The following is a 22,578-nucleotide window of genomic DNA, read 5'->3' as shown; positions in this document are numbered from 1 at the left end:
ATGACTTGCAAGAATTGGGAAGTATTTGATGCTTCTACACCCCCATTGCTTGCTGTTTGCGGTGTTAGGCTGGGTTTCTGTACAGCACTTTGTGACATCCGCTGATGTAAGAAGGGCTTCATAAATTGCTGGTTTTATTTAACCAGGAAGTTCCATTGAGGTTAGACTTCTTTCCCAGTTGAGACCAGTGATCAATACGTTTTTCTCATTAGAATTTGTTTGTATGAAACTTAGGCAGCATGATGGCTCTGAATAGGACCAAATTCACCCCAGACTGCTTGAGTTGATATGGGTGTGCAGCCGTGTGAATGTATTATGTGGATGGGTATTTTTTTTATTTTTTTTTATTTCACCTTTATTTAACCAGGTAGGCAAGTTGAGAACAAGTTCTCATTTACAATTGCGACCTGGCCAAGATAAAGCAAAGCAGTTTGACAGATACAACGACACAGAGTTACACATGGAGTAAAACAAACATACAGTCAATAATACAGTATAAACAAGTCTATATACAATGTGAGCAAATTAGGTGAGAAGGGAGGTAAAGTCAAAAAAGGCCACGGTGGCAAAGTAAATACAATATAGCAAGTAAAACACTGGAATGGTAGTTTTGCAATGGAGGAATGTGCAAAGTAGAAATAAATATAATGGGGTGCAAAGGAGCAAAATAAATAAATAAATTAAATACATTTGGGAAAGAGGTAGTTGTTTGGGCTAAATTATAGGTGGGCTATGTACAGGTGCAGTAATCTAAGATGCTCTGACAGTTGGTGCTTAAAGCTAGTGAGGGAGATAAGTGTTTCCAGTTTCAGAGATTTTTGTAGTTCGTTCCAGTCATTGGCAGCAGAGAACTGGAAGGAGAGGCGGCCAAAGAAAGAATTGGTTTTGGGGGTGACTAGAGAGATATACCTGCTGGAGCGTGTGCTACAGGTGGGAGATGCTATGGTGACCAGCGAGCTGAGATAAGGGGGGACTTTACCTAGCAGGGTCTTGTAGATGACACGGAGCCAGTGGGTTTGGCGACGAGTATGAAGCGAGGGCCAGCCAACGAGAGCGTACAGGTCGCAATGGTGGGTAGTATATGGGGCTTTGGTGACAAAACGGATTGCACTGTGATAGACTGCATCCAATTTGTTGAGTAGGGTATTGGAGGCTATTTTGTAAATGACATCGCCAAAGTCGAGGATTGGTAGGATGGTCAGTTTTACAAGGGTATGTTTGGCAGCATGAGTGAAGGATGCTTTGTTGCGAAATAGGAAGCCAATTCTAGATTTAACTTTGGATTGGAGATGTTTGATATGGGTCTCGAAGGAGAGTTTACAGTCTAACCAGACACCTAAGTATTTGTAGTTGTCCACGTATTCTAAGTCAGAGCCGTCCAGAGTAGTGATGTTGGACAGGCGGGTAGGTGCAGGTAGCGATCGGTTGAAGAAGATGCATTTAGTTTTACTTGTATTTAAGAGCAATTGGAGGCCACGGAAGGAGAGTTGTATGGCATTGAAGCTTGCCTGGAGGGTTGTTAACACAGTGTCCAAAGAAGGGCCGGAAGTATACAGAATGGTGTCGTCTGCGTAGAGGTGGATCAGGGACTCACCAGCAGCAAGAGCGACCTCATTGATGTATACAGAGAAGAGTCGGTCCAAGAATTGAACCCTGTGGCACCCCCATAGAGACTGCCAGAGGTCCGGACAGCAGACCCTCCGATTTGACACACTGAACTCTATCAGAGAAGTAGTTGGTGAACGGTATGCGGGAACTTAACTGGGATTTTCTGGCTTGCTCCAGAAATGTTGTCTTTTGTATGTGAAAATTGAACCAAATTCCCTTTTTTATATTGACATGCTGCAGTCTACCTTTCAATGGTTGCCTTCCTGCCCAACTGTCTGTTTTGTGTGTTGGGGGGGGTGAAAACTGCTTTCAACCTTGTGAAGCATTGTAAGTCTACCGTGTTTGAGTTTGACAAGCCCAGATTTACAGTGGAAGCAAGCACTGTTATGCCTTTTTAGGATGGAAGATGGTCCCAATTATCTACTACATTTTTTTCTGATCTCCAATCTACGTGACACACACGCATTTCTACGTGACACACACACTACCATGGCCCTCTGGAAATGTTATGCCCCCCTAACTAGACTTGAAGCGTGGGCTGCGGACTCAAGTGTTTTGTGTCCAGTGTTTGCATCCTACCCAAGGGGCTTTGCACTCTGTGAGCACTGACATTTGCCATGTAGTAGATCGTGTCTAGGTCACTGAGCTCTTTCCCCCTCTCCTCTTCCCAGTCGGAGCAGCCCAGTCCAGCCAGTTCAAGCTCTAGTTCCAGTTCAGGATTTGCAGCCAGCCACAAACGCCAAGGTAACACCAGAACCTATGCATACACACTTTTCTCCAGATCACCTGGAAATGACAATCATTCTATTTTTATTTATTTTTTGGCCACCCCAAATGGGGTATAACATGTTGCATTTCTTCCCCTTCACTCCCATGTTGTGATTTTGTTCCATGGACACAGTGGCCGAATTCGTCCGCAGGAAGGTAGGGGCCGTCCCTGCCACAGCCCACACAGGTAACCTCACACCTGACTACACAATCCATGGATGGAATTGCAAGACTGGGCATGATTAGTCACTATCAAATTGTTTCCTCTTTACGAATGTTCACTCTCTCTCTCTCTACACACAGTGTTGGGTCCCCTTCGTTCAATAATTCACGACCTGCACTCCGACGACAACGATGATGATTCGGAGGAGGACGACAACGATGACAACGACATGGACTCTGACCTGGAGCGACCAATGCACACGCACATGACACACCGCCACCGCCGGTAGGTAGTGCCTGGCCATTGTCATGGCAACATGGCCCTTTGGGGGGGGCCCCCAGGGTCGTTTTCAATGGGGCTTTAATGAACTGGCAACTTAAAGGTTACTAGTATTATATGCCATCTCCGGTACTACCTCTACCGTTGTGCCCTTAATCAAGGCTCAAAATAGCTTCAGGGATGCTGCTCTGACCTTGTGCTCTGTGTGTGTGGTTCGATTGGATGGAAAAACAACCACAAAAATAAATGTTCCAATTTGAATAATGGTCCATTATCAGTAATACAGTTGTATAGTATTCCAATGGTTGTCATCCTCCTTTTCTGCAGGGTCAGCTTGAGTGACGGCACTGAGAGTGAGAACAGCTCAGCGCCCTCTCCCCACTCTCGCCACGAGCCCCCGCCTTTAATAAACACCAGTAATAACCAGGTAAGACCAATAAAATCATCAACATTATGAAATTGAACACAGCTGTTATTGGTTTTAGACACTGCTTGTATGGAAAAATCAGACTTATTAGCATCCTATAATTCCCAGGATGCGTTTCCCTCGTGTGTCAGCCACAATGCTACTCGTAAATAATGACCGTTGTGTACATTTTAAACAAAGCAGTGGTTTTCCAGTGGGTACATATGATAATCCCTTATATGGGTCGTATTCACTAAAAACGAAATGAAAGGAAATGGGTCAAAATTGGGAGGGGCCTACCTGAACTTGGCTAATAAACGCTTGTTTTTCATTACCAAACGTATTGCTACGTTGTGTACTGATGAATATAACCCTGATGTCTCGCAGATACTGGAGGTGAAGAGCCCCATTAAGCAAACGAAGCAGGATAAGAATAAAAACATTGACTGTGACAAGGTGAGTAACTTCCTTGTGGTTGGGGTTTTACAGAGATAAGGTCATATCAGTGTAATTGAATGGTATTGTAGCCAGGACATTTGTTGTCGCCAGGACATTTGCAGTCCTAAACTGAAGTGTCTGCGGTCACCAAGGCGCTTGCAAATGGACAGGAGACAGTCCTCCTGATAATCATAACATGGCCCGGTTAGTCTCCCTGTCATAGTCCCAGAGGTGTAAATGGGTAACGGACATGGTTCAAATACACACAGGAAAGTTTGAGGTTTGCTTTGGTTTGCACTTTTGCGACAACGCAGTTGGCACCGTTGTCGTCCCAGGCAAATTTTAAATCAAACCACGGCTCACGTACATGACATTCGGATTTGACCCAGTTAAAAAAATATATTTTAAAAGTATTGTTTAGTATAACTCCCCCATGCTGATGGGCCGTGCTTTCCATCTCTCTCTCAGGCTTACCTGGATGAGCTGGTGGAGCTACACAGACGACTGATGACACTGAGAGAGAGGCACATACTCCAACAGGTGAGGTCCAATAGTGTTTGTTTGTGTGGGTTTGCTGTACATGTGTTCTCGGAGGATGAACCTGGTTTGCCGGTTCATGTTTGCATGGAAGATGTCGCTTGCTAGGGTCGTTTTGTTTGGGCTTCATGCTGTATCTGTTACACAGCACATTATAATTGATGACTTCGTATAGGTGTCAGGCAATTATTAATGATTTGGTTAACCTTTTTTTCTCCACTCCATCTAAAAGTACATGTCCTCTTGCTTGTTCACAAGGCCTATCATATGACCACATTAATGGAGATTCCCAGCCGCCGTTGCCAAGGAGCGGGCTCGCTCTCCTAATGAGAAGTTTGGCTCTGAGCATCGGTGGAAAAACTCCTCCCCGCACAACATCAGCGAACCGAGCGCTAACTCGCGGCATAATCAAGCTAATCCTCAGAGCGCTTGGAGACTTCAGCGTGTCATAGCAGTGTTTCACAGCCTCTGAATATGAGACATGTGAATGATTAACTTTCCAACCTCCCAATGCTATTTTGCCTCTTTTTGGAAAAACCGCAATGGAGTCATTTCATTTATTTTTTTTGAAGAAGAAGAATCAAGAAAATGTGGCCAGTTTATTTTCAATAGAAATGAATCTGTAGCATCTGCCAAAGTGCTGTCCTACCTGACCAAAACCAGGTCCGGTAATCTTGGTGTGGTTCCTTCTCCCCGGATACGGGGGGAGGGCTGTGTGTTGAGACTCGGCTTGAAAGCATCTGAATTCTATCTTCCATGTCATAACAATTGGCCGAGTCTCCCTGCACTCCTGGTCCGGCCGGCGCTCAGGGAGGGAGGGAGGAGAAATGCGTTCCACATGGAGGCCCAACCGGGGCTTTGTAGTATGAAACGGATCAGGCTAGGGTCACCCATTACGTTACAACACTGCCACGGCTTCAGACACCGGAGTTCCAGTAATCACTGCAAGATAGACGCATACACACGCACACACTTCCCTATCGGAGGAGAGCTGGAACCAATAAGACACCAGCCAAGGAAAAAGCATATTTCCTATTCGGGCCTCTCGCTCTCTGATAGAGTTCACATGCAAGGAGTACAGTGGAGTGAATTAGGGGAGGTCCCCATTCCAAATTCATTGTAGTAAAAACCAACACTAGCCCACCCACCTTTCATGACTCTTCCCACAAATTTGTTTTGAATTAGTCTATTGTATAGTGTGCGGTCCAACATTGTCTGACTAGGCTGCTCCCTGAGACTGTATAGGGTGGAAACACTGCTGCTGGTCAATATACCAAACATTAGGACAACTTCCTAATTATGTTGAATGTGGATGATTTAACAAAGGAAATGTGTACAATTCCTCCGTACTTGGTAGGATTAGGGTTTACAGACTGTAGTCTAAAGGTTTGTTGACTTTCTATCTGTGACTTCTTTCCCCTCACAGATAGTGAACCTCATCGAGGAGACTGGACACTTCCACATCACAAACACCACTTTTGACTTTGACCTCTGCTCCCTGGACAAAACTACGGTGCGGAAGCTCCAGAGTTACCTAGAAACGTCTGGAACGTCATGAGGTCTTGGAGCTGCTGGCTGCTGCAAGGAACAATGTTGGAAGAACTTAGGAATCTTCCTCTATTGTTCCCCCCCCCACACCCCAAAAATGTACTTTTCACTGCAACGCAAAAAGATGACCTGCCACGGCCGGGCCCTGCCCCGGGTCTTAGTGCCTGGCCTTCTGGTCGCTCCACAATGCTTGTTGGCTCCTGTCTCTCCATGTGACCAGGGTAGCCCGTAAGCACAGACCGGATCGGCGTGTCGTGTCACCCTGGAGATGAGTCCTGTCGACCAGGAATATCACCCAGAAAGCCTTGAAGAATTCCACAGTTGACAAAAAAAACGTGGTAAAGAAACAGTGACCTTGCTTTTAAAACTAATGTGCATATTACCATGTATTGCATTTTCTGGCGTTCTTTGTGATGAATGGTGCATGTTCTACACTGCCTTACCACGTTTGTCGGCCTTTATTTATTGAGTTTTGTTGTGCGTGTGTGTGTGTGGTGTGTGTGTGTGTGTGTGTGTGAGAATAGCAACACTGAGTTAGTCTTGTGCAAGCACTTCACAACATGCATCTCTCTGGCTCTGGAAGGACGGTGGAGCAGCGCGTTGTCATCACAACGTTAAGATTTAAATCATCTTGTGACGGATGACTTGAATGGCAATCAAACGTCCCTCTATATAAAGACTGCAACTCTACCCTCTCCTCCAAAACAATAATTGTTATCAGTGCACACCGGTACGAGCTGAAGACAAATCATGAACTCAAATTGTTGAAATGAACACAATTGTATATTCCATTCTTGGTACCAAATCTTTAATTGATGTATTGGACAATGACGAGGCAAATTTCCAAAGTGTGCTGCATGTTGTTTTTACAAGCTCTCACTTGTATTCCGCTGCTCAAGTTGAAACCAAGCCTAGTGTTTGATCAATCTATTCTGCCATACCAAGCAAAAAGGCACTAACTGCTCAGTGTGGAACTGATAGAAATGGCTTTTATTTACCTTGGTTTCAAAGTAACTTCATGCAGTTACTGCTAACATGACCCCCATTTTCTACAAAATACAATAGATGCAGGATACATGTCCACATGATTAAGCATGTATATGTTGCAAAAATAACTAATTTTCAACCAAATGAGCAGTTACTGCCTTTTTTGCTTGATTGGGCAGTATTGTAAGCAGGCCTGAGCTAAAAAGGAACTATTTTGAATCCTGGAATTTTAGGAGGAAAAATTGTACTCTTACGTATGTAAGACTGAATCTTATTTATTTCACGGTGACCTCCGTTGCCAAATCAAAGTTGTGCATTAGAATTGAGAACTGAAGTGATATTTTTTTTTGTTTTGTAACTTTGTCCTTTTTGCTAACCTGAGGAGTTGAAGTTCATTTTGTCTGCTGAGAGCGATGCCTCAACAGGAATACCAGTGGTTGTAGCTGCTCACAGGGCCACGCAAAGGCAGAATATGTTGCATTTTTTTCTTGACCAATGTCAGTCTTATGAGTTTGTGTATTCTTAGGACATACAATAAAAATGCTGTGTTTTGTACAGATGAGAACATGTGCAGCCTGTGGTAAAAAATAGTTAGTCACTGTAAATGTAACATGTTTTGTTTGTTTTGACTTTTTTGCAATGACATTTTGTAATTTCTCCTTTTTTTTTCCTTTTTTTTTTTTGTCGAAGCCCAAAGATTTTGGTTTTGGTTGGGATATTGTTTATTTGTATATAAACGTTGTGATTATTAATGTCATCTTTCATTTCTTGGAAGGTTGGAAAAATATAACATTTTGGTATTTTAAACAATGGTAGCTTACAATCATGTGTTTTAGTCAAAGCTATAACTGGCTTCTGGTGGATCCACAACATGCACATTTTTTGGGGGGTTGATTTCATCACTATTCTTGACTATCTTCTAATTAGTCTGCCATCTGAATTGTATAACTAAATGACCACACTGCTCCCCCCATGTTTCTAATTTGGGAGGGCAACACGATTACTTCCTGTATACACGGAGTGCACAAAACATTAGGAACACCTTCCTAATATTGAGTTGCACCCCCCTTTTGCCCTCAGAACAGCTTCAATTTGTCAGGGCATGGACTCTACAAGGTGTCAAGCGTTCCACAGGGATGCTGGCCCGTGTTGACCTAAACCGGTGCGCCTGGCACCTACTACCATACCTCGTTCAAACACAAATATTTTGTCTTGACAATTCTCCCTCTGAATAACACACACAATCCATTTCTCAAGGCTTAAAAATCCTTTAACTTGTCTCCTCCCCTTTCTACACGAATTGAAGTGACATCAATTAGGGATCATAGGATTCACCTGGTCAGTCTCATGGAAAGAGCAGGTGTTAATTTTTTGTAGACTTAATGTATATGAATGTTTCTATTTGGAGAGAAGTGAGTGCTGGGAATAGTTATACAATACCAACCTTTTTCAAAGGGACGTGTCTGTTCAGGATGGCGCAACGTTACAGAACAATAGGCATAGGCAGTCATTTCTGCTCTACAGTATACATTGCATTTCTATCTGCATCATTTGGAACATTTCGCCCTATTGAATACACCCCCTCGGTTATTATCTGTATATCTAGCACTAGCAGTCATCTCAATCTCCCGTCTCTTGCCTATTGAGATGTATGGGGGGGTACATGAGGTTGCAATGTAGTGCAGTTCTGTGTTGGGTTGAATGTGGAACTTATTGTCTGTCTCTGCTGTCAGTTCTACCAGATCTGACCCATTTACTGTGTGTTTTCAACTTGCAGACTATTTCCTATAAAATGAAGAGTTGCAATTCATTTTTGTGAGGACATTTGGTTTTGTGTGATTCAAGGTTTCACGTTCAAGGTTTCATTCATGTCACTGAATTCCAATGACAACGTGATCATTTGATTACCCTAGTTTTCTTCAACTAGCCACTAAGTACTGTATAAACACCACTATTCCTTTTAAACAAAGTGTTGACTTATTTCTCAGTGGATCTTCAAATGCCCAGTGTTTCAGGATGTTTTGAATCCTGAATCTTCGAGACAAAGTAAATAGGTAGCCTTTTCCAGGCCGTGGGGGAGGAGCCCACAGTATGTGCTGTTTCTGTAGCATGAGAAGTACACTCCCTGAACAGAAACCTAGTTTATCACTGAGACACAAAAGCAACTGTGAAAGGGGAAAAGTTCATGAACCATTTCTTTTTATACATAACACAGGTCTCAGGTCAGAATGTTGATCCCCTCTTTTAATTAGCTGACACGATTTGTGCAGCACATGGTTTTTAGGTTTGTCAATGTAGGTGGTCGGACAAATGCTTGGAAGGCATCCAGACTCCCCATTTTGTGGCAGGGATGGGGAAGTATCATGCTCAAGCCTTTTATCAGGGAAATAACCATTTTTAAATAGCTCTTGTTCACTGTATTGCTCGCCAATTGAAATCCTCTCAGATTCGTTCAGAGCTCGCTGCCAAGGTTAGCTGTCCTGGGCCCTGTCCAGGAGTGTGTGCAGATAAATGTGTCTCAACCGGATATGATTTTTCTGTCATGTAGAATATGGAATTGTCTGCTCTTCATTACATTTCTATCTGCAACACACTGAATATATTCCTGTTCGTTTTGATCTGTGTGGTTGAGAGAGTAGGGAGAGGAGGATGCCACTTTAGACTATTGAGCTGTACCCCCTACAACCTGCACGGTAAGGACCTTCCTGTCTGTAAGGACAACTCTGCTGTGTCCCAAATTACTTTCTATTAACAATGTAGTGCACTATAATGGGAATAGGGTGCCATTTGCGATGCGTCCAGGGGGTCGCTGGTATAGTGTTGGCCATGGCCACGAACGGACATGCTAAGCCAGCCAACTTAACACATTTTCAGCAGCTGTTTAATGAATTGGAGCAGCTGGATGATGGTGGTGCCAAGGTATTTTGAGAATGCGATTACAATTCTAATCGCATTAACACGGCGCCATCATACGCCTTACTCTGCCAGTCCACCTTGTGTAAGAGCCAGAGGCTACTCCAGTTGTCCATTGACCGTTTGTTTTCACACTATTTGCAGCGGCGGGAAAGAGTCATCCCAACAGAAGTCTTAAGGAGACATTCTAGTTCTAGAAGTAATTTACAAAAGTCACTATTGTTGCAAAAAAATGATCAGTTCTTATATGCAGTTTTTTTGCCTTTAGGAAGTTGCTTAATGACAAAGAGATTTGAAATGGCTTAAATAATCATCATTTATAATATTTCGTTTTTGCTGGAGTCCCTTTTTAAAGACAATTCCACAAGCTGTTGTGTATGGATACACTTGTTTTGCTGGCAGACCTGTTTGTCAGTGATTTATTAAGAGGGAGTAAACTGCTATCGTATCACACCATTTTAGGAAGAGGATCTTGTTTGGTTGTGGTCTGAGCAGTGCTGCCAATTGCAACAATTCAAAGATATCTGCCTTTCACTTAAGCTGCTTTTCAATGGTCTGGTTTAAGTATACAGTATGTATACATATCCATGACGGTGCAGGCTGCAAGGCAACAGGCCTGATCCTCAGAGCTTGTCCAGCTGCTTTTTGTCGCACGATGATCGTTATGGTTTGGGCATGGCTGGATCCTTCAATCGTTTTCCCACTCCTTTCCTCAGTGTGTTTTTAGATTGGGGGTTCAGCCATGGTTTTTTAAGCTCTTCTCTTGAACTCTACACTCATTGTGATTCACTGCAGCTGACACCATACCCTGTGTATATAGCCAAGTTATCGTTACTCATTGTGCATTTATTCCTTATCTATTATTTCAAAAGAATTCTCTGCATTTTTGGGAAGTAAGCATTTCACTGTTTTACAAAGCAAGTGACAAAATTAGTTTTGAAATAAGTAGCAGGGCTAATGGCATATCCCTCAACGTTCCAGAATGGGGTGAAAATGGCAGCCATATTGGTCAGGGAGAAATCCAAACCAGTCTATTTGGAATGAATGGCAGAGGCATAATCCTGTTTTTACTTGTGCAGGAAAATAAAAGTCAGGGGATGTATGTAATATATTTAATGTAAACCCTTTTGTTTTCTTGTAAAGCTGTGCGTGCTATTATGATACAATATCAGTACTTGTTGTATTTACAACTTATCTATACTGAGCAAAAATGTAAACGCAACATGTAAAGTGTTGGTTTCATGAGTTTAAATAAAAGAGCCCTGAATTTTCAATTTACACAAATATTATTTCTCTCCAATTTTGTGCACAGATTTGTTTACATCCCTGTTAGTGGGCATTTCTCCTTTGCCAAGATAATCCATCCATGTGGCATATCAAGAAGCTGATTAAACAGCATGATCATTACACAGGTGCACCCTGTGCTGGGGACAATAGAAAGGCCCTCTAAAATGCACAGTTTTGTCACACAACACAATGCCACAGATGCCTCAAGTTCTGCAGGAGCGTGCAGTTGGCATGCTTGACTGCAGGAATGTCCAGAGCTGTTGCCGGAGATTTTAATTTCAATTTCTCTACCATAAGCCACCTCCGTCATTTTAGAGAATTTAGCAGTATGTCTAACCGGCCTCACAACCACAGACCCCCTAAATAATGCATTTTATTTTGTAAAGTAGTTTCTTGCATCAAACACATTTTCAGTCACCTCATCTGAAGGACAAGTGGATTAACAGGTTAACGTCAAGCTCCATGTTTTTCTTCAATGTAGGCCTACATTGAGCTCCACACATTGGCTGCTACTGTAGGCTGAATGATATAACTGCTATTTCCATGTTACAAATGTTATGGGATGCATTTTCTCCATTTGTTTTTGATTGTAGACTCTGGTAGACCTACATTGGCCCCTGTTAAAACAAACTTAAAGCGGGTACAGCCTCAGTGTTCACAGTAAACGTGCGCTGGAAGTTGCACAGAATTTTCACAACTTTCAGGTTTGCGCTCAGCAGACCTGAAATTTGCTCAGCGTCTGAATGTTTTTTAGGGAACATTGCCTGAGGCCCATTGTCGTGCCATTCCTCTGCCTCCATCACCTCATGTTTCAGCATGAAAATGCACAGCCCCGTGTCGCAAGGATCTGTACACAATTCCTGAAAGCTGAAAATGTCCCAATTCTTCCATGGCTTGCATACTCACCAGACATGTCAACTGCATATTTGGGATGCTCTGGATCAACGTGTACAACAGTATGTTCTAGTTCCCACCAATTATCCAGCAACTTTACACAGCCCTTGAAGAGGAGTGGGACAACATTCCACAGGCCACAATCTTCAGCCTGATCAACTCTATGTGAAGGAGATGTGTTGTGCTGCATGAGGCAAATGGTGGTCACACCAAATACTGACAGGTTTTCTGATCCTCTCCCCCACCTTTTTTTAAGGTATCTGTGACCAACAGTTGCATATGTGTTCGCATTCATGTGTAATCCATAGATTTAGGGCTTCATTTATTTACTTCAATTGACTGATTTCCTTTTACATGAACTGTAACTCAGTAAAATCTTAAATTGTTGCATGTTGCATTTATATTTTTCAGTAAAAATCCTATCAACTGGTTTCAGCCAGTGTATGGCTGTGGATTGACTGCATTGTTTGAATAGAATGTTGGTATAATGGCAGTTAATTTGAATAATTCTATACTTTTTTTCTAAAACTAGCTGGCTAGCAAAAAAATAAACCGTGCAGATAAATTCTTCAAATTAATTATTTCACACTATTTTATCACAGCACTGGCAAGCCATGGTTGACCATCTCCATGACCAAAATGCCTGACCTTTAACACATCAGAAAGTTCATGTCTAGTATTGTAATTCTATGGCAGAAACACCATTGCGTCGTCCGCGGCAACGACACCATCCGGTGGCAAGATGATAATCCTGCGATAGGGAGTGAGACGGTGGAGACGAGAGGAGGATGAAGAGAAGCATTACTCATTTGTCTGATTTCACTGGGATTCTAAAGGAGCGAGAGAAAGAGGGGGGTTCTGCTTTAGGGATCCTGGATTAATTTAAGCCATTTCACAATGTCCAGCCACAGAAGAGAGAGGATGGAGGGAGGACGGAGGGATGAGGAAGCGAGGGATGCGGAGGGGGGTTGAAACAGTTCAGTCATAGCCAGCAACGGGACATCCTGTTGTAGCTTCCAAATACCATTTCCTCCAATAAAAAAAGAGAGGAATGGTGAGGGGGGGGCAGTGGGGGAGAGACCTCCGAAATAATCTCCCACAGTAGACACACAGAGACATTGATTGTCATCTTGGCATGAGGCCAAGTCTGGAGAGAAAGCTCCCTCCCTCCCGCTGCCCCTCTGGAAGGCAGTCAAAAAGCACCTAAAGGAAGTCATTAAAGCTGAAGGTTGATGAAAAGTCTCCCCCCTCCTGTCGTCCTTCTCTCCGTCTCAGCCCCCCCTTCCCTCCCTCTCTCCCCAAAGGCATGCTCCAGACTGTTCTCGACAAAGGACCCCTAAATGCTGACATCACAAAGAAAAGTGTTCCTTTGCATCCACATGTTTGCACTGGCTCTAGAGTTGCGTTCGGTGTGACAAGAAATGACTAATCATTTTTAGGATGATTACCTGTAGGTGTCCAATGAGAAGGCTCATTTGTGTTTTCTGTTTTACAAAGTGACTTACAATTGGTTATTTGGAATTATGCACTGTGTGCTTTGGGAATGAAATCCATTTTTATGCAAAGCAAAAACTAAAAAATAGTTGAACCTAATCCACGTCAAAGGTAATTCCAGTATGCACTTTCTATTTTCTGGGAGGAAATTGATAGTGAATGGCGACCACCGAAGCATCCCCGCCTCCCATTTGCCAAGAGATTTCATCCACCCAGACTAATCTGCCATTGTCATCAAATTTGCCCCCAGTGACAATAATTCAAAAGCATTTATCATATGCTTTAGCTTAGTTGTGTCCCGGCTCTTTTTCTCTGTGTGGCCAATCTTGTTGACCTTGCTGTCAGCTCTCCTGTAGAATTCTGGGTGGCTGCTCTGTCGCCCCGAAAGCGGCATACAAATTAGCTTTTCAAAAATCAGATCAAGTTATGTAAAGAACAAAAGCAAGCAGACATCAAAGAGGATGGGGAGAACAGGGGAGCGCAGCAGGGGGTAGGGGGGATCCCCCTAGGTCTCCATACAGACGGGGACCAGGCGAGGGACGCATAAAGGGTTCCCAAACGTCTGGGTCCCCAGACGCCCCGGGTTTGATTATTGTTTCTATTCCCCCCTCCCCTCCTGGCACCTCCCACCTTCTTCCAACCCCAGACCTTGCTCCATCCCTTCAAATGAGTTCAGCATTTTTGGAACGAGTCCCAATCCTAGACCTGGTCTTTGATTTCGGTGGGGTTTGGCACTGTCTCTCTTTCTCTCTCTAGGAGGACCAGTGAGCCGTGACCCCTGGCAGCCCACCCCAGTCTGTGTGAGCCCGCAGACACTCTCCCTCACAAACACACATGTACACACACACACAATGCCCTGCCACAAAACCCCACAGGAAAGGAGGGAGAGACACACACAGGGGAAAAAACTAGACAAATCTATTGAACTCCAACTTTCAATGGAATCTTGTCCTCTGAAAACAGATTACAGATCTGCTGTCTAATACTGCTGTATGTCTGTTCTGGTGAGTTGGATTTAGTGTGTAGTCTGCTGGTGGTACCAGGGAGACTGAAACCAGTAGAACCTGACCTGCTCAGCATTCAAATGCTACCAGCCAGCCACCTGCCACCACACAGACCAAAGAGTTGAACATGAAAGAGGAAGAGAAAAACAAATTGTGAATTCAGTATGCCTGTTGACTGTCTTTCCCAACTGTTGTCAAACGACACATAGCTTTTTACTAACCGGTAAACATAGCTCCCTCAAGATGTGATGTGGAAGGAGATTTTATAATATGGTATTTATGCAGGCAAAAAAAAAATCATGTGGATAGTAAATATATTCAGTTTATGTGGCATTATCTTGTCAGTTATAAAATATTAACAATGAGCTTTAACACCAGGATAAGTAGTCACAAAACTGTAATGGCGTAAGGAAGTTTAAACATTAACGGCCTAACATACAGTACATGTAAAAAATAAAATACAAAAGGTTATTCAACTCTAATGCAAGTCTACTTAACCTATTCAATTACTCCTGTTTAAAAATGTATAATATGTTGTATATACTATATAAATACATTCTATATAATATATAGTATAATTTAATATCAGTTCTGTAATACTGGATTCAAAGGTTCATAAGAGTTCAAAGGAAAACACTTTGTCTTGCACAGCAACATTTTCCTCCATTGTCAGTAGTAAATTCCCATAATCTCATGATGACATGCTGATATGCATGTTCCATGAAAGCGTCATGAACCTGAAATACTCCCTGTCCCTCTCTGAAGGCCCAAGATGTGGGGGATAGTTTCCAGCAGGGCGTAGGGAAACATAATAGGTGTCTCCCAAATGGCACCCTATTCCATATTCGGTGCACAATTTTTTGTATGGACCCTGGTGGAATGTAGTGCACCATATAGGGAATACAGTGACACTAATTGAAAACAAATGAACGCAGAGACCCCTTTCTTTCTCATCTGAATTGACTTAATGGTTCAGTGCTACGGTGCTTTGTTGGCCCGGTTCTCGGTTTGTGAACTGTGTGGACTGGAATGGTCTTGATCGGGGAAAAGACTCATTAGCCAACAAGTTTTCATCACGGATACAAAATAAACAATCAATAGGACAATCAGACGACAATTGAGGATTATCTATTTAAAAGAGTAAATATACTTTAATGTTCTTATAGTGGTCTAACGTTAACTTACCACAGTAAAATGTTTCTTACTCAGTGTAGGTGTAGTATGGGACTTGGTCTTCGATGACCCAGGGAGATTGTGAACTAACCTTTTGATCTGGCCATTTTATTCAACAGCAAATATGTAAAGCTAATCAGCCTGTCCTTCCTATTTCTGCCTCCACCAGCCTCCACTAGTAAGACTAGACAATCAACACCTCATCTATACCCTCACCAATCTCACCAGGCTGAATAATGGGGCCAACAGGCCATGCTGTCATGCCCACAGGCTGACAAACAGCTCTCCAACTCATACTCTTCTTATTCCTGCCTTGACAGAAGAAAATATATGATCATATCGCTAGTGATCCCGGCTGTTTCCAGGCTGCCTGGCTTGCCCTTAAAGAAATGAGGGTGCCTGTCTGTACTCATTGCTGTTAATGAATCAGTTGAAACTCTGAGACCTGGAGGATTGTAGGCAATCCTTCCTGAAGTGCAGGGTGCTGGAGGGCACACTGATGTGTCTATGAGAGGAGCTGCCATACCATCAACGGCTCGGCAGGCAGGGCTGGGGAGTTTTTTTGTAATCAGATTTTTTTTAAACAGTAACTGTAATAATATTGTAATTAGATTAATTATTTTGAAAAAAATAGATCATTACTTCTAGGATTACTTTTAAATTCGGAAAGGTTAAAAAATACATTGACACCTTTGTTTTCTCAATGACAAAATCAGCATCGAAAAAAAGTGTTTGTTCCAGCTGAGCGAGTCTGACCACAAGTCAGAGACCACTATGATGACACCCCAAATGTGATGGATCCGTTTTGTCTTCATTTACTGCCTCTTAAAGGGAAAGTAATCCAAGAGTAAAGGAAAGGAATACGATTATGTTACTGAGTATGTGTAAACCAAAAGTTACATTACATTTGAACGGTGACTAGTACCTAACTAATTACATTTATAAAGTAACCTTACCAACCCTGCCAACAGGTGCAATGAGATGGACCCTACAAATGATCTCCTTGTTTGAGCATGTTCAAGTTAACCAAGTTTCTTATCAATCAAGAACAGAAAGAATGCCAATGGACATTGCTGTAACCACTCTCAAATTAGCCGGGTTTATTCATTAGTCAATATCGTAGCAACGAAAAACAGATTTCTATTGAGTAGGTCCCTCCCCGTTTCATTAAATTTGCTTCTGTTTGGTTCCTAGTAATTACAATCCATGTTGGTGAAAGAGGTCGGTGGTCAATATGATTTAGTTTATATAGTTCTTGACAGTGTATGGAGAGGTGCCACCATATATCTATATAAATTGTATAATCCATTATGAAGTAGTCTAATTGGAACTTTAAAATTGTGCATGTTTATAACCAATCTAACAATTATTAACAACCGTATTCCCTTCTGCCAACATATCTCCAAACAGTATCTCAGGCGAGTAACTTGGTGAGAAATGTCGGCACTCAAGCCAAACGCCTGCCTTTGTCATACCGCACGCACACCGGTCTAGTTACCACTCTCAGCCCTGTCATAACCTACTGAAAATCTATAGTCATTAATAAAGTGTTACTCCTCAAAGGATTAAGAAAAAAATTCATCCGGCGGCTGAATGTTGGTAGTGCTGTCACATATTCCATGGTGCAAGTGACCCCTTGTGGACAAAATAGAAGACATTGAGCATAATTTACCTGAACCTTTTCAGTTAAACATTTACAATTAGATACACACCCACTGAGAAAACATGTAGATCGTTTGATGCAATGTATCAAAAGCAGAACAAAAGTATGTAGACAGGGGCACAAATGTGCTGTCATTTTATTAGGGAGTCATGTTAAAGACTAAAATCCCACTGACGAGTTTTATATTCAAAGTGAAAGCTCCTTTTACGCATTTGCCATTCACAGCAGCAATATTTCTACTGTGTGAAGGCCCACCAAGAAAGTATTTCCCGCAAGGTACCTTTGATCGTCTCTGATGCAGCGACAGGCTCCAACTGTCTGAAGCATGCCAATCTCACACCCATACAATTTCTCCCTTAGGAACACCTGGACAGAGGCTACATCAGGATGGGAATTATGTCAGCTAGAGGGCCACAAGGTTTAAATATTCATTGAAGGGCTGCAGATTTACCACCGTTTGTCAAAAGCAATTTGCAGGCCAGAAACAGAAGTTTAGACAAAGTATATCTAATTTATAAATGGTCCCATCAAGATTCAGACATTGAAGAATGGCATGGGCTCAGATCCAAGCCACAAGTAGCCCATTGCCCACCAATGGGCTATGAAACTTACCTCAGGGGGTGCACTTGAGCAAAAAAATCATGGCATTTGATGTTACTCAAGGTTGTGCCAGCACACAAACATGCATCTGTCCACACAATCCTGGTCATAGTCACCTACAAAGGAGCTGGAAAAGTTAACATACATGAAATAAACATGGTTGGTGATGCAATCATAGTATTTCCCACATTGCAAGTTAGGGACATGTAGACTACACCAGATTTATAGGGCACAAATTCTCACTAAAAGACAAACAAGGAACAGATGCACAATACCGTGGCGCTTTATTCAAATACAACTTCAAACATGGAAATGCCACTGGTATGCCAAAATGTACACAATAAAAACAGCACACATCAACAAAGCCAAAAATCAAAACCAGCTTCTCTGAAGCCACTTTTCCTCAGATGAGTAGATGCAAGTTAATACATTTAAAAAGTCTTAAAGTTCTACCAAGCAAAACATTGAAGCAGAATGTCCTGAGATGACCCCATGCCACTGTTTGCTGGGTTATACAGTCTTCTGCTGTCCCTTCTTTCCAATCAGTGACTTATGGATATGAGGGATGACACCTGAAAGAGGGAAATAATCAGCGGATTCAAACATGAAATATAAAACAGGGAAATGGTACAATAGCAATACCAGTGGGAAACAATAACTGCTGCACTTACCACCACCAGCAATGGTTGCTTTGATGAGAGAATCCAACTCCTCATCGCCTCTAATGGCCAGTTGCAAGTGACGTGGAGTGATACGCTTGACCTTCAGATCCTTTGAAGCGTTTCCTGCCAGCTCCAGAACCTGAAGTTCAAGAGCTTGCAGGTCAATATCACTGACTCGAGTGAACTGCGATTGCATACATGGTACTGCATGGTTGTGTGCCATACATAAACCGCAACAGAATGAAAGTGAGTGTTTTGAACATGCGTTACCTCAGCAGTTAGGTATTCAAGAATAGCCGCGCTGTAGACAGCTGCAGTCGCGCCAACTCGACCATGGCTCGTTGTTCTGGATTTCAGATGTCTGTGAATACGACCCACTGGGAACTGAAAAACAGGACGGGAAACGTTAAGCATTTATTTACCCACCTAGCCATCAGTAAGTTGCGAGCCAATTACACTGAAGGCGTGCGCGACTCCCCACCCTACTTGGCAGTTTGTTAACAGGTTACGAACATTCTGTAATCTTTCGAAAATGGTGTAATTGTGAATGGTTATAGATTCACCGCCACGATATTAGTTAGATGGTTAAATCGTTTACAAATTAACACATTTCGCCTGCATTACCACACGTTTTATCATTGGCGCTAGCAAGCAATAAATGAACGCACTCACCTGCAAACCCGCCCTCTGTGAGCGCGAAATGGCCTTTGTCTTCGTCTTTCCGGAGTCTTTTCCTGCCTTCCCACCAGCCTGAAATATACAGTTTTAAGGTATGGGTTATTTTATGTATTAAACAATTGCTGCAAGACAGCAGTGTGTGTAATTAGCCTGTTTATTCTACAGCGCGTGTTGGCGTTTTGATTATAACCAGCCAATGCCAAGGGATTCAAATAGCTAATGTCAGCTAGCTAGCCAACGTTAGCTAAATAATATTACCTTTGCTAGCTAACACAAATACGTGCTAATTCTCACGGTAAACCCGTTGAATAAAGTGATGGATTTAGCATCGAAGAGTTTAAAAAAATATATATACCATTTTATATGATGTCCTGGCTATTTGCAGCTGCACAGATCCTCGGCGAGCACTTGTCTAGTTTGAACAACTAGTTCCGCATCAGATTGCCATGCATTTATGAAGGGGAGCTTGATCCGGGACTTTGCATGGAGGAAGTCAGCCAATCAACTCTCGAATTCATTTTTTGGCATAGCGCTTAACCAATCACAATGCAAAAGTGCTCAATGTGCGGGAAAATGTGACACGTCATTCCTCACTGGACGTTGGATAATGTCGTTTCTATTTAATTCTCAATTTACGTTATTATAATAATCCTAATAATTTCATGAGAAAAAAACAAATAGGCAATAGATCGTGACAGGTCAACCAATAAAGGCCAAGTTTTTGAAAGTTACAGCTTGTTCTTGTTCTGTTCTTGTTCTTGTTCTTCTTCTTCTTCTTCTTCTTCTTCTTCGGTGAGGTTTAATCGCGGTTTGCATCCAATGTGTTGCATTATCGCCCCCAACTGAACTATAGTATACATCCATTACAGTTTGTGTTACAAAACGGGCATAGGGAAAAATGTCATAAAAATACGAATATTACCCTACCAACTAAACCTACACTCAATAAATCCCAACACCTTATTCCACACCCTATCAGATCTTACCCCCTGCCAACACAGGGCACTACCACTCAACACACAATATAATATACACCATGTAATTCTTCTGAATTCAAATCTCGTACCCCCAAGTACTTCTCTGCAGCTGCCACCACAAAATCTATTTTCTGTGACATACGTTCCATCTCCGTGAAACAGTTAAAAAACCATTCATGAGCGCTAAGAAGCTAACCTTACTTTAACATATATCACTTATTGGCCTATCCATCTGCTCTGGCACAGATCTACTATTCACAGGGATCCTCTCAGAATCCCTCACTCATGATCCACCCTCCTCTACTTTCTTCACTGCCTCAGCATATGACATCTTCTGCACTACTCTGACCATGGCCACCTCAAGCTACCTCTCTCACACAGGACACCTCTGATCCCCAACAACATGGGCACCACTACAGTTGACACACACACACATTTTTCCACCAAAACTACACATTCCTCTGTCCTATGTCCTCCTGCACACTTCCCACATTTTGGATTCTCCCTCCTACACACTGCTGCAACATGCCCATAAACGTGACATCTTTAACACCGCAGTGTATTCGGCGCAAAAGCTCTATAACAGCATAACTCATACAGTGGGCTCCAAAATTACAGGCGCCCCTGACTGGCAATGCACAAACAATACTTTAAAAAATATAAACCATATAATTATAGAGATAAACTCAAAATACCAACATGTGAAAAATACTGTACTTTATTAATGTTTCAATGGAACCCCACAAAATCATTTATTGATTTAATTGAAAATCAATGTCCGGGGCCTCTTGGGTGGCGCAGTGGTCTAAGGCACTGCATTGCAGTGCTAGCTGTGCCACCAGAGACTCTGGGTTCCATGGGGCGACGCATAATTGGCCTAGCGTCGTCCAGGTTTGGCCGGTAGGGATATCCTTGTCTCATCGTGCACAGTGACTTCTATAGTGGGCCGGGCACAGTGCACGCTGACCGGGTTGGATGCGCGCTGTGTTAAGAAGCAGTGCGGCTTGGTTGGGTTGAGTTTCGGAGGACTCATGGCTCTCGACCTTCGTCTCTCCCGAGCCCGTACGGGAGTTGTAGCGATGAGACAAGACCACTAACAAAGGGAGTAAAAAAAAGAGGGGTAAAAAGGGGTAAAAAAATCAATCAATCAATGTCCTCCAAATCAGGGTTTCACAATGAATGGCACCCTTAAATATTATTGTAAATAACATCTACCAAAATTAGATGTTATTATTTAAGTGTTAAGGAACTATATTGAGCCATTACATCACTTCCTTTTTCACTAGGGTATAACAATTAGGTAACAATATCCATGAAGAGAAGAACTGGCAGTTCAAAATTAATCTGGTAATGGCTACAAGAAGATCCACAAATGATACCACTGAGCACTGTCAGGGCAATTATTTTAAAAATTCAAAAGATATGTTGAAAACAGTTGAAAACCTCACGGGTGGAGAACACAAATTCATTTTGCCCCCCAGCATAGGGAGGAGGATCGTTAGAGAAGCAACAAAATCCCAAATAATCACTGTGAAAGATTTGCAGGCCTTGGTGGCGTCTTGGGGTCACCAGGTTTCAAAAAGCACCATCAGACGCCACCTCCACATCCACAGGTTCTTTGGAAGGGTTGCCAGAAGAAAGCCCTTAATGACCCCAAGACACAGATGCAAGCGATTGGAGTTTGCCAAAGGTCATTTAAATTATGATTGGAAGAAGGTGCTCTGGTCAGATGAGACCAAAATTGAACATTTTGGTCAGATACAGCACCGGCATGATTGGCGTTGAAACAGAGATGCATACAAGAAGAGGCACCTCATACTCACGGTGAAATATGGTGGTGGGTCAGTGATGTTTTGGGGCTGTTTTAATTCCAGAGATCCATAGGCACTGGTTAAGATTGATGGCATAATGAATTCCACCAAGTACCAGGCAATTTTGGCTGACAATCTGGTTGCCTCTGTCAGAAGGCTGGGACTTGGCCGTATGTGGACTCTCCAACAAGACAATGACCCAAAACATACCTCAAGATCCACACAGAAATGGTTCCGTGACAACAAAATCAATGTTCTGCCATGGCCATCTCAGTCACTGGACCTAAATCCAATGGAAAACCTGTGGGCTGAATGGAAGAGGGCTGTTGATAAGCACAAACCCAAGAATGTGAAGGATCTTGAAAGGATCTGCATGGAGAAATGGTCCAAAATGCTTCCAAATGTGTTCCTTAACCTTGTCAAACATTACAGGAAAAGACAATGCTGTTATCCTTGCCAGAGGTGGTGGCACTAAGTACTAAATGAGGAGTACTAAATGAGGAGTGCCAATAATTATGAAACCTTGATTTTGGTGAAATGTATTTTGTATTAAATAATTTTATGATTTTGGTGGGTTCCATTGAAATATTAATAAGGTACAGTATTTCTCACATATTGGTATTTCTCTCTATAATTATATTGTTTATATTTTTTTAAGTAATGTTTGTGCATTGCCTGTCAGGGTCGG

General features: G+C 42.5%; 2 protein-coding genes across 5 annotated transcripts in view; one reads left to right on the top strand and one right to left on the bottom strand.

Annotated features, from left to right (window-relative positions):
- The window catches only part of mllt3 (MLLT3 super elongation complex subunit), a 44,836-nt gene extending 36,292 nt beyond the window's left edge, over positions 1 to 8,544 (top strand). For all 4 annotated transcript variants that reach the window (XM_035753056.2, XM_035753054.2, XM_052497189.1 and 1 more), the window contains exons 8-14: positions 2,280 to 2,352; positions 2,510 to 2,563; positions 2,680 to 2,824; positions 3,146 to 3,245; positions 3,612 to 3,680; positions 4,131 to 4,202; positions 5,626 to 8,544. In XM_035753056.2, coding sequence (XP_035608949.1) covers positions 2,280 to 2,352; positions 2,510 to 2,563; positions 2,680 to 2,824; positions 3,146 to 3,245; positions 3,612 to 3,680; positions 4,131 to 4,202; positions 5,626 to 5,757 — 645 coding nt within the window. In that variant the 3' untranslated portion in view covers positions 5,758 to 8,544. The remainder of the gene's footprint in view (positions 1 to 2,279; positions 2,353 to 2,509; positions 2,564 to 2,679; positions 2,825 to 3,145; positions 3,246 to 3,611; positions 3,681 to 4,130; positions 4,203 to 5,625) is intronic.
- A 9,485-nt stretch (positions 8,545 to 18,029) lies between these two features.
- LOC118368753 (histone H2A.Z) lies at positions 18,030 to 19,617 on the bottom strand. Its single transcript, XM_035753118.2, has 5 exons — positions 19,458 to 19,617; positions 19,097 to 19,174; positions 18,695 to 18,808; positions 18,434 to 18,563; positions 18,030 to 18,334 (listed from the first exon to the last, which is right to left on the bottom strand). The coding sequence occupies exons 1-5, from the start codon at positions 19,458 to 19,460 to the stop codon at positions 18,273 to 18,275; spliced, it is 387 nt and encodes a 128-aa protein (XP_035609011.1). The 5' UTR covers positions 19,461 to 19,617; the 3' UTR covers positions 18,030 to 18,272.
- Between the last annotated feature and the right edge of the window lie 2,961 nt (positions 19,618 to 22,578).

The sequence above is a fragment of the Oncorhynchus keta genome, chromosome 35 (genome assembly GCF_023373465.1).
Source record: "Oncorhynchus keta strain PuntledgeMale-10-30-2019 chromosome 35, Oket_V2, whole genome shotgun sequence".
In the NCBI taxonomy this organism is placed as follows: Eukaryota; Metazoa; Chordata; class Actinopteri; order Salmoniformes; family Salmonidae; genus Oncorhynchus; species Oncorhynchus keta.
This window is presented reverse-complemented; position numbering and strand designations above follow the sequence as displayed.